Source organism: Cucurbita pepo, chromosome LG03 (assembly GCF_002806865.2).
Source record: "Cucurbita pepo subsp. pepo cultivar mu-cu-16 chromosome LG03, ASM280686v2, whole genome shotgun sequence".
Classification (NCBI taxonomy): domain Eukaryota; kingdom Viridiplantae; phylum Streptophyta; class Magnoliopsida; order Cucurbitales; family Cucurbitaceae; genus Cucurbita; species Cucurbita pepo.
In genome coordinates, this window is record NC_036640.1 from 879502 (window position 1) to 892093 (window position 12592).

At 34.6% G+C, this 12592-nt stretch overlaps 3 protein-coding genes across 5 annotated transcripts; 1 reads left to right on the forward strand and 2 right to left on the reverse strand.

The window, feature by feature from the left end:
- Positions 1-985: 985 nt before the first annotated feature.
- On the reverse strand, positions 986-5779 carry LOC111791288 (V-type proton ATPase subunit G-like). Of its 3 annotated transcripts, XM_023672568.1 has the most exons (5): positions 5494-5779; positions 4987-4991; positions 1861-1951; positions 1454-1554; positions 986-1326 (listed from the first exon to the last, which is right to left on the reverse strand). In XM_023672568.1, exons 1-5 carry the CDS (start codon positions 5558-5560, stop codon positions 1183-1185), a joined length of 408 nt encoding a protein of 135 aa, XP_023528336.1. In that variant the 5' UTR covers positions 5561-5779; the 3' UTR covers positions 986-1182. The 3 variants fall into 3 exon arrangements, with proteins under 3 accessions (XP_023528336.1, XP_023528338.1, XP_023528337.1); XM_023672570.1 differs by lacking the exons at positions 4987-4991; positions 5494-5779 and adding an exon at positions 3235-3424 and having other exon boundaries at positions 1861-1968; XM_023672569.1 differs by lacking the exons at positions 4987-4991; positions 5494-5779 and adding an exon at positions 3235-3421.
- Positions 5780-8510: 2731 nt separating this feature from the next.
- On the reverse strand, positions 8511-9360 carry LOC111791289 (60S ribosomal protein L12-1-like). The gene has a single exon (XM_023672571.1). The coding sequence runs from the start codon at positions 9235-9237 to the stop codon at positions 8737-8739; it is 501 nt and encodes a 166-aa protein (XP_023528339.1). The 5' UTR covers positions 9238-9360; the 3' UTR covers positions 8511-8736.
- Positions 9361-11502: 2142 nt separating this feature from the next.
- On the forward strand, positions 11503-12394 carry LOC111791290. The gene has a single exon (XM_023672572.1). It carries the CDS (start codon positions 11708-11710, stop codon positions 12227-12229), a length of 522 nt encoding a protein of 173 aa, XP_023528340.1. The 5' UTR covers positions 11503-11707; the 3' UTR covers positions 12230-12394.
- Positions 12395-12592: the final 198 nt, after the last annotated feature.

Sequence of the window (12592 nt, forward strand, 5' to 3'; positions counted from 1 at the left end):
TAGTGCATAAGAAAATGATAGTTATTAGACTATACGACTATATTTTGTGAAAATGTTTCATAATCTATGAAAGTTTATTGAATGACATTTTTTTTCAAAAAATATAACTTTCAAAATGATTTGTATTAAATGTATGGACCAATTAGTTGTGATCAACATCATCAACATGAATACGTTCCTTTTGACAACGAAGTCAAAGAAGTTTGTCTTTTCCCCTTCCCATTCAACGTAACTTGTCTTTTATATATTCTTTCATTAAGAAAATTGTTCTCTTTTTTTATTCTCGATTCTTTAATCTTTTTATTGTAAAACTAATACAGTATTTATAAGCTTATACCAAACTAGGTATTATATTTTCAAAATCTTTTTAATTTAGGTATGATTTAAATATAGTATTAGTTGTCAAACCTAAGCCTAGTAAAATAATTAAAGGTTTTATATTTAATTTTGTAGACTTCTATAATTATATCATTTTCAATATAATATTAAACATAAAATGATTATAGATACCTCACTTTGTCTCTGATCTTTAGAACATTTCTTAAAAAAAAATCTCTAATATTTTTTTAAAGGCTTGATTTCATTTGGATTATTTATATCTCTAATTGGACCCCATACTTTCACAAAATATTTTAAAAAATGATGGGTAAATTTAAAAATATAGTATCATATATAATAAAATAATGAAATTTAGATTAAAAGGAAGCAAGTGGGAAGAAAAAAGAACGGTAAAGAGAAAAAGGAAATTATGCCTTTTTCCACTAACTGAATTCTGTTGCCTGAAAATAAAGAAACAAAAAAATGGTACACACCTTATTATCATTTGAATATTTGTCTTCATCCACCAAACTAAACCCATTTTACTTGCCCTTCCATTATATATATATATATATATATATAAAGAAACAAAAAATGGTACACACCTGATTTTCTTTTCCTGGATGCATAAAATAATTAGCAAGCAATTCAATCAAAACAGCAAGAAAAAATATAGCACTGAACATTGAATGAAATTATGTTTTATTCAACAACAGAGTGCAGTCTGCAAAATGCTGACTGATTCCATACAAAGGAAGGGATTTCATCTCCATAATACACATGCAATTTAAGCCGTTTCCAGGCACCACAAAAAGAATAACATAATTTAGAGGTTCTTACTGCAACCTTTTAAGATCAAGAAGTTCAATTTTTCACGGTTGTCACATGCTTCAGGAGCATGTTCACAACATCGTGTGAAATTCTAGCAGACTCTTCTTTCAGGTTTTGAATCTTTATGTCTGTCTCAACTTCGAGCCGCTTAACATTAGCTCCCGAATCTCCGCTACTCTGTATGATCAAAGGATGAAGATGAGATGGGAAAGCAAGGGCAGAGTTAGTGGATATTTTAACATATCAGGATGGTTTTTACACAACAAGAGACAATGTGTGTTTGTAATAATAATTCTATACTAACCTCAGTGAGTTTTCTTTGGAATTCAGACTCGACTTGGGCTCGATATGCAGCAATTTCCCTTTCAGCCTCTTCTTTGGCTTGTTTCAGTCTAGCCAATTTTGCTAAAAGAAAAGGAAAATCAAGTTGTTGAGTTATAAATTATGTCTAACTTCAACAGGTTCATAAAGCAATGGGAAAAAAGTAGATCAATAGCGGGAAAAGAGGAGATGATAATGATCCTTTTTCACACTTCACAAACTCATGTCAAGCAAATTATGAACTAAAGTATGGAACTAAATGCAATTCGAGGACATCAACCTATATGGACCAAATAACAAATTTACCTATATGGACCAAATAACAAATTTTACATGCATATGAATGTTAAACATATATAACAAAATAAAATAAAACAAGAGCAAGTTTACCATTTCTGGCAGCATTGACAATGTGTTGAGCTTCTTGCTCTGCAGCAAGCAATTGTTGGATACCACCTTGACCCCTAGTTGCCATATTCTCCTATAAAAAGAAAATGACTTTATGGAAAAGGTTAACAAGTAAAAGAGGCCAAGAAACTCAGCAAAGAGACATCCTGATCAGAAACTGTGATGCCAAATACAGTCGCAGATATCATCATGGTTAATTTTTCTTAGATGAGATCATTGTGACTAAATGAATCGAACCAATTTCTAAACTCAAATCTTGGAAGTAACAGTAGTAATGGACAAAATTATCACAAAATCGTGCATTAATACACAACAAATAAGAGGATTTAATACTTCTAAGAATATGTCGAAGTTACTCTTTCAACCTCCACAAAAGCCATGAGGCATGTACCTTCGGCTGATGGAGCCTTACTCCTCTTAGAAATCAAACAAGCCATAAATCTTAAGAAGTAAAGTTGTACTTCAAAAGTTGCACTTCAGGTGTTTTGGCTCAAGAGTCTTTCCAAACATCGTCAAAGAATTGTCGTGGCTTCTATTCTCAGTTTGCAACTATTTTAATCTTGCTTCGTCTTAATGTAGTCTAAACTAGTCTATAAAGTTTAAGTTACAGTTCATCTCCCTAACAACCTAATTTTAGTCTGAACTCTTAGTCCTCCGTAGTTATAGCATTCACTACCTAAGAGGTAAAGTACAAGAAAACGATTGAATGTTCCTCATCTTCAGTTTCAAACCAAGTCAACTTAGAAACTTGATGCATCGGAACAGAAAACAATCTATATATCAAATGCTGCTCATAGATTAAACCCAAACCTAGTTCACGAAAAGATTGTTCGACTCAGAATAATGACAAAGTTTCAGTTTCTTAGATAGAAAATCATAAATCAATAGTGTGCGTCAAAGTAAGACCGAAAACCTTTAAGTCCAGCACATCAAATCAAGGTCAAATTTCAAATTCTGAAATCCAACACTCCAACGCTTGCCAGATACAGTCTCCTTCACCCGGCGGGAGCGGATTAAGCGTATATGCCTATGTTTCTCGATTCGTCAGTGTCCAAATCTAAGAAAACAAAGAGATCACCCTAAAAAACTTCTGCTATCAATCCAAAGAGGACCGGAAGCACAAAACAAAAGGATCCAGCAACGCAGATCTATCTCGTGAGTAACCACTGTCTAGCAGCCGTACACCAGAATCGGCGGGACAAAAACAGAATAAAGCAATCGCCACTCAAAGAAGTAGAAGAATTATCACACACAACAGAATAACAAAGCATTGAACAAGATCGAGCAATCGTAGATTCAGATTCCGGATCGTGATTAGAATTAGAGAGAGAGATAGGAAGCAATTATGATCGGTACCTGTAAATCGGAGATTTTCCCGGAGCGAAGAAATCGGAAAACTCAGTTGAAATCGGGGCGCTCTTTAGACGGAAAGTGTAGAGGAAAAAGGAGGAAGAAGCGAGATTTGTGGTGCGATGGATTTTAATATAACTTTTCAGAGCAAAACTACGCGGTCGCGAGGAACACGATTCTTTTTTGCTAGACCGGGAATTACTGTTTAGGTGCTCGCTCATCATTTTCCTTTTTTTCTTTTTCACCGTTAAGTTTTAACCCTGCGGGTGAAAAAGGGAATCTATTGGTTAAACGACGCAGTTTTCATACCAACAGTATTATTTTCAAATAATTAAAGATTGATTTAAAAATTATTTTGAACATAACAAAAATAAATAAATAAAAAAATAAAAAAATAAAAAATAAAAAGTAACTTCCAAGTATGGTAGCCTAAGGTGGACACAGATGGTGCATGGTTGTCGTCACCTTATGCTGTAAGGTGTTGGATCAAGTCTCGTAAAGATTGTGTTTAGTTGTCAGATTGGAACCCTAAACAGACTATCGGTGGTAAGTCGAAGGATGATGTTAAGTTATCATGTCCCTTATTTCTTGGGCGACACACGTGCTACAATGGCCGAGATAAAGGGTCGCTATCCCGCAAGGGTGAGTCAATTCATAAAGCCCGTACTCAATTTGGACTATAAACTACGCCTATATGAAAAGTAGTGTATATAAGAAATTATACTCATGGAAAAGGTTACTTAATTTGGATTAATCTAGATGATGACCAAAAAAACAAATAGACATTTAAAAATTAAATAAAATCATGCGTAACACGTGCACGACATAGGAAGAAAAATCAAAATCAAATTAGGTAAGGCAATAAAAACAGCTTTTAACTTTAAAAAAAAAAAAAAAAAAAAAAAAAGACCCGGTTGAGTGGAGTGGACCACACCGCCCAATGGATATTGAGAAGACACGTCACCGGTAAAACGCACCAATTATTGGCGTTCCCTCCATTGCTAATGCTACACGTAAGGCGATACTCTGCCACTGAGTCATTGCACCCAGTGCCGGTAGCCGGTAGTCGGTACGTTTCAAAGCGTGAGAGATTCCTTGTCTTGACACGTAATTTTATTTATGGATTTTAAATTAGGTTATCGACCAAAAAAGTTAGCTTACAAATGAAGTAGTTAAAAAAAGTGTAAAAACTACCATTCTTTTTTATTTTCAAAGACATAATTTTTTAATATATTAATAGAAAATAGATGCTAAAATAAAGAAATTTAAAGGTGAAAGTCATCATATTTTATTGAAATCATTAGTATTAGAATAATTATGTGTATTTCAATAATAAATTTCTATTTCAGGTTTATTAGCACTAAATTCATAAATTAGAGTCAAATTTGAGTATTAACTAATGGGTGAAGCATAAATTATCGTCAAATAATGATTTGATTTCCATTCGAAAACTATTCAACAAAAAAAATTATATCAATATTCATATTAATTTTTCTTGAATAATCTTAAGCACTCGAGAGACCAGTGTCTTTGTCGACACACTGCCTCGTGCCTACATTTAATTCCATATGTAATAGTCCGAAGCCACTGCTAGTAGATATTGTCCGTCTTAGTCGGTTACTTATCATCATTAGTGTTTTCAAATATATCTAGTTAGAATAGAGTTAGACTCTCTCTCTCGGTAATAGACCAAAGTTTATCATATATTCTTTAAATTTGATTGGCATTTTTAAAAGTATAAAGATTATTTGGATTGACCTGTACTAAAAAAAATTGTGTGAATATAATAATTGAGATGAGATGATTTTTCAAAAATTGAGGTATTAAAACCTTTTTCATTAACTATTTATTTATTTTCTTCCTCTTGTCTTCTTTTTCCGTCAAGGACGACCGAAGTTGTTTCTTCTTCCTTCCGCAAGGAACGACGGATTGCGGCAACTTGCAACGCTTTTACCGACGTTGTACAAACCAATTGCAGAGGGAGCGAGAAGAATCTCGTGAGGGAGAGCAAGAAAGTGAGCAAGAGCGAGAAAAAGTCGAAGTTTGATGATGCCAATAAAAAATTAGAATGGTCTGTTTATAAAAACCGGTCAATTTTGAAATTAGTCGTACTAAATTTCAATTTTCCTAGTCGAACTTCCGCATTTAATAGAGTCTTTGAATGTCATATGTAGTAGCTTTGAATTTTTCATCAAAGATCTATTTAGTTGCCATGGTTTTAGTTATAAATATACATATAAATAAAAAGGAATCTAGGTTCATGACGATGGAGTTTGCTCAAATTGAAAGTACACATTTCGAATCCAACACCATAACTAAAGTCGAAATTCATTAGAATTCGACTAAGAAACAAAAATCAAAATCAAAATTTACAGCCCTAAACAATTTGGACTCCATTCCATCGATTAAAACTCGTGTCTGGCAAACAAAATCTGAGAACGAAGAATATACCAGATCGAAACCAGAAGAAAGGACGGAGGAATCAGAGATCTCAAATCCGCAGGGCAGAGTAAGAGTAGAACACAATATAATACAACAAATACCTAATCGCGATCTTACTCGTAATCGCAATCTTCGGAATCGTCTTCAGCAATAGTCTCCAAGCGAGGAGAATTGGAGGTTTTGGAAGGAGAAATAAGAGGCGGAGGAGCGACCTCGATCCAGGAGCTCAAATTGGTGACTGCCTTGGCCATGGAAGCGCCGAAACGGTGGATTATGCAAAAGAGAGAGAGAGAGAGAGAGAGAGAGAGAGAGAGAGAGAGAGGGAAAGCGTGGAAGAAGGGGAGTGAGGAGAAAGTGGAATGGAAGAGGATATTTATAGAGTGAAGAGAGTGGGGGAAATGGGGAAGAAGGAGGCGGAGGAAGACGAAAAAGGCCAAAGACACGAGAGAAAATAAAAAACATGGAATGGAAACGCGGAGAAATTATAAAAGAGTCAGGTCATGAGCCACCAAACTCCCCACCTCATATCCACGAACCTACGCTCGCTCTTTGGATTTTCTGTGACATTCATGCCTTTTAAGAACCACTTCTTTCCTTTCAATTTACTCATTCAAATCAAATACAATATTTCCATCCATATATTTATATATTTATTTATCACTCTTATAGTGTCCCTTGTCCCACACCCTTTTTAATTTATTTATATACTAACATATTACATTTTGAATTAAATTTGGCTTCCATTTTTGTGAGATCCCGATCCCAATCTAAAAGTCTAAAACCCCGTCGTCGTCATCAAGGGAGAGGCTTCCACACCCTTATAATGAATGTTTTGTTGAATGTCCCTTGTAATGAATGCTTTGTTCTCCTTTCCACCAAAGGGGATCTCACAATCATCTCCTTGAGAATAAAGTATTAATTAGGGGGATCTCAAAATCCATCTCCTTGAGAACAAAGTTTTAGCTAGAAGATCTCACAATCCATCTCCTTGAGAACAAAGTTTTAGCATCTATACCAATTCTAATGTCAATTGTGCTCAAGCCCATCACTAACAAATATTGTTTGCTTTGACCTGTTATATAGACTTACCACTAGCAAATATTATCTGTTTTGTTCTCTCCAACCAATATAAGATTTCACAAAGTTGTGACTAAGCTTTTAATTAAAATTACTCATTTAACCATAGAGATTCAAAAACTAAGTTCGATTATTAGATTAAAATTAAAAAATATTAATGTATGTAGGTGAGTATGCATATATTCAAAATATTTGAAGGAAAAAATGATTTCCCGCGAAGAACCTGATCCCATGTGTTTTTTATCTTGACCCCATTGCTACAAAACTAAAACTATATGAAAAATTAACAGGTACATCCCTAGTTGGGTCTAGAAGAGGCTATTTGGTGTTTGTGCCTTTTGTGTGTGTGTGTGGGTGGTGGAGTAGCTTCTAAGTTGGTGTAAATCAACACTATCAAAACATCACAACCCTTACTCTTCCCTTTCATGGCACTCAAAACTCAAATGATCTGTCTTCGCCCCGAACACAGTTTTAAAAGAAATGAAAGAAAAAGGCTAATCTTATTGATAAAGATTAGCTTCCACTCAGACTTCAAAACTTCAGGATCTGTTCCAGAGCTCACTTACTAGCATCAAAAGCCACATAAAAATACAGGATTCTAGCATTAAACACGGGGAGGGTACACGGACCACCAACAGACTACATATCATCTTCATGTTTGGGTAATTCAAGTCTCTGATTTACGGTTTGTTATCTCTACTTATGCCATAACTGATCCTCAATGTTATTCCGGTGAAAATAATGTAATCCTAATGAAAGCCAGATTCCTACACGCAAGGTTTGTTTACCTATCACGTCACTCAAAGATGAATCCTAAAGAAGAGGGTCCACGGAACACCAACCCCATCTCGACGAAAATAATAGGTTTGCAACTACATCAAAACCAAGATTACCAAGATTCTAAGACGTGAACGCACACTTTCTCATCTTAGTGTGAGAACCTTAAAGAAACTCACAATCAAACTTTCTTACTTTGTTTACTCAACTCGTAAAGGCAAAGAAAAAAGGGATCCACCTCAAATCTAAACTCTTTCTTCTTGGCTCAAGCACTAAGTAAGCAAACTACACGCTACGATCTGTGTTGTGTTAGGACTATCTTTGTATACTATGGTTAATTTTAATAACCATCTCTGTATTCAAATTTCATTAACCCATGAGCTAAACCTTTATATAATGGCAAAGGCTTATCCCATTCGGCTAAGCTTCTCATAATTGATACAATAATAGGCCTAAAATCTAAAGGGCTACAGGCAACTAACATGCAAAAGCCTCGAACTAATTGTATAGAAGCCTATTGCTAATGAATCTATGGAATGAAACAGAACAATTTTAGAGAATTTAGGCCTATTGGGCAATTAAAAAAAGAGCAAGATTTGATTGTCCTAGGATACGTCATGGACATAATGGGACATCCAATCCTACACACATCACCATTCCTATAAGAAAGAACAAAACAAAAAGTGTCTTAAAATGGCCAATCTTTGCATCAACCCATGACGGTATTACCGAATTCAAGTTAACTTTAAAATATTACATATGTTCTAGGCAAGGATAAGCAAGAAATCTGATCTGCAGCAAATCATGGAAACTAATAACAGAGAAAATACAATTGATCGAAGATGAAACAGAAGACCCTAACAAATCATGGAAGCGCCCCTTAAAAGATCATAACAAATCATGAAAATACCCCGTAAAGATAAGAATAAGCAATTGTAGGCAAGTGTTTGATTGAAAGAAAAAAAAAAAGAAGTAATCTAACCAGATAATCACAATACGGTCCTTGCACTAGTGATAGAACAGAAATGAGGCTTTCATATTCATTGCAATAATCCAATGCAAGCTTTAAAAAAAACGGACAAAAATCACAGCTAAACAAGAGAGAAGAACCGCCCTAAAACTTACGTTAAATAGCAAAACTGATAAAACAAAGATGTAGTAGTAAATTCAATACCCCTCATTCTAAAAGGGTGGCTAAAGAAAGTTTTACTCTCAATCTTGGGGGATTTCAACGTCGCCGTCAGAAATTTCCTGTTGAAGATCCTTAGGATCCTTGCCATCAACAGTACAAACAACAGACACGCAAGTACCAAGGATCTCCTTGACGCTACCCGAGAGGTCCTTAGCCATCGATCTGGGCCGCATAACCCTAGCAATCTCAATCACATCATCAAGAGAAATGTTTCCATTATGCTTGATGTTCTTAGTCTTCTTCCTGTCACGTTCCGGCTCCTTCAAGGCCTTAATTACCAAAGCCGCCGCAGAAGGCACAACGGAGACCTTCGCCTGACGATTTTGGACGGTGAGCTTTACAGTAACCCTAAGACCTTTCCATTCCTTTGCGGTCTCTTTAGCAATGTCTTCTCCGATCTTCTTAGGGGAAAGACCAAGAGGACCGATCTTCGGAGCGAGAGAACTAGCAGCTCCGACCTCACCTCCAGTCACACGAACAAACACATCAACCACCTGACTTGGGTCGAACTTCGGCGGCATGATTCAGCAGCGTGAAGGCTGGTGGATCCGAGAGATTCCACAGAAGGAATTCCAGCCACTGGTGAACTAACAAAACGGCGAAGAGAAAATGGCGTGGCGTTCAGTCGATTTATGCTAGGGTTTTTGATATAGCTGCGACAACGACGGTGTGTCGGCCCATTGTATATTGAAAACCCTAATCCGTTGCACTTGGACGCATCCCTCGATGTGTCGGCCCATTGAAAATGGTTATTCTCGAAAATGGCCCAAAAAACTTTCAGATTTGGAAAAATGGCCCAAATATATAAAATACTTTTTTCTACCCCTCGTTGACGTTTCTAATTCGATATTTTGGTCTAAATATATTTCCAAAATCTAACTTTTGGAAATTCTCATTGAAGAAATAAATAATTTTATATTAAAAAAATACTAATTAATTTCATTTAAATTATGCTACATTATTGATACAAAAAAGTCAACGTCTAAATAATTGGAATATTTTTTTTAGATGCATTTGTAATATATATAAAAATAAAATTAGTCGATTAATTTAACTTATTGTTTATTATAAATTTGTTTTTCATTTTTTTAATAAAAAATAATATCCGACAAGATAGCATTCATAGATATTTGTCTTCAAATATAATTAGCGTGTCGTGAAAAATAAATAAAATGACAAGAAACGAGAAAGCCAACATCATTAATTATTAAAATCTCTATCTTACCTACCCGTGAAGAGTTGACGTAAACTCTATTATGCTTCAAAGAAATAGCAAATTTGAAAGCGACTTAATTAAAAATATTAATTCATTTTTTTATAAAAAATTGAACCTCTAATTATTCTCAAATTTATTTATTTATTTATTTATTTATTTATTTTACTTTTAATGGCAACTTCAATCAATTGTAAACATATTTCTAATATTAGCTAAATTCCAAAAGCATTGACAACTTTTAAAAATATTATTTTTCTTGATTTTAAATTTCAAGTACGTACATTTTAGATTAATTAATTGATTTTTCGTCGTTAATTTATTATATATAATAAAAATTCAAACTTGGAATAAAATAAAGTTTAAAGGGGTTGAAGTGAAAATATTAAAAGTTAATTTTTAAAAGAATATTAAGGTTATACTCGAGTGCAAGAAACAAACACTTTGGCTTTAAATTACCTTATATATCCAAAGTCTAAAAGACAATAATGTGTATTATTAAGACAAGTAAACAAAACCCAATAAAATTATTTTATTTTGAATTAATGTTTTTGTATTTTTAACTAATTATAGCTAATCAATGAGTGATAATTTATAATTTATTAAAAAAAAATCATACTAAATTAATCTTAGTGGAAATAATTAAGTAAATACATTATTTAAATAATTATTTTATTAAGTTGGAATTTAAAAAATTAATCTATTAAAACTGGTGTGGGACCCGCAACGTGAGGGTGCAAGGAGAGAGTGTGTGTAGGGGATAATATTATATGTTTTTCTTATATTTAATTAAAAGAAAATGATTGGAACACGTGTCGATGTATTATTAATTGGGTTTTAAAATTCGTCGTTATCTTCTATTACACCAATCATGGGATGCAGGAGGTGGGGGCAATGAAATTAAGAAAGAAAGGAATATATATATATATATATATATTTATATAATATAATTTTAATTTGTCCGACGTGTCGTTCCGTGGGCAACTGAAATTAGACCGGATTTTGTGTGGTGTCGTGTCGGATCGTACTTGTCGTCTGCTGTAAATGCGGGATTTTACTACCATCATGTGTGGCCATTGGACTCGAGCTCACGTGGATATGATGTACTTTCCTTTATTGCTCTAAAATAATTTACATTTTAAAATATATATTAAAAAAAAAAAATGTATATAGCAGAACACGGAACTCCAAGGAAGAGTAGATTGTGAGATCTCACATCAGTAGAAGAGAATAACCAAACATTTATTATAAGAGTGTTGAAACCTTTATCTGACAAATGCGTTTTAAAACTGTGAGGTTAACGACGATACATGACGCGTCAAAGTGACAACGTTTGGAATGCTTGATTTGATAATTTCATTTGATTTTGCTCTGTATGAGTTTTGACAGACTATATGATTGATATCGCGTGTTCCCACTATATTGGTTGAATTTGACTCATCACGTGCATTTTAAAAATTTTGAAAAATGGGGTGAAAATCGGACCGCGAGTGCACGGTAAAACCATGTGGGCATCCGTGCTCTAGAATTGTCTCTCCAATTTTTTAAAAATAAATAAATAAATAAACGTTTCGTTCGCCGGGCAAAGAAGGCGGGGGGAGCGTGAACTTATCCATTAAAACCATTATAAAACTGGTGGGCCAAAAATCAAAATAATTGTATACTTTGATTCCTTCAGAACAGTTGAATTCAATCACAGCAAAGAAGAAGAAGAAGAAGAAGAAGAAGAAGAAGAAGAAGAACAAAATCAAAAACTCGAAAGCATCGATCCATTATCAATGGCGTCAAGGAGAGGTTTAGGCTTTGGATTCGGTTTCAACTCGAAACCTAACTACATCTATCCTTCGTCGGAGACTGCAGTCAACCATGCCGACTCTTCAGCCGCCGATAACCTCTTCGAGTTCGACGAGGCGGATATCTGGACATCCGCTCATACTCCGCCGCTGGAATCGAGGAAGATTTTTCCGATCCCGAACAAACTTCCAAAGAGGAGCGGCGCTGCGGCGTCGGGAGAGAAGGCGGTGAAGGCATCTTCGTCGTTACCGGTCAACATTCCGGACTGGTCGAAGATTCTGCAGAGCGACCAGAGCAAGCAAGGCCGGAGAGAAACAGAGGAGGAGGATTTCGATGATAGCGATGACGACAACAACGACATTCGGCGGGCGCCACCGCACGAGTATTTAGCGCGACGGCGAGGCGATTCGCTTTCGGTTCACGAGGGGATCGGAAGAACGCTGAAGGGCAGAGATTTGAGAATGGTGAGAAATGCAATTTGGGAAAAAACTGGGTTCGAAGATTAATTAAAATTAATTTTTAAATAGAAAAAAAAAAAAAAAAAAAAAAAAACCACCGTGTAATCGGTACCGGAAATTATAGTTAGAATAATCCATTGTAATTTTCCATTAATTTTCTCTATTTTATTTCTTCTTTTTTGTCAATTAAATAAATTTCTCCAAGTTTAAATACTTAAATTCCGATATTAACAAATACGCAAATTAGAATTGTTTTTTTATTATAATAAAATTACTAAAGTTGACACGTGGCGAATTGGGATTGGTGAGCAAAATGAATGGGTATTTATGGGAAGTTCTTGAGTTGTTTTTCTTGTGTAGCTTATCCTCCTAGACAGGGACATGGGCCAATATTTTTAAATTTATTTATTT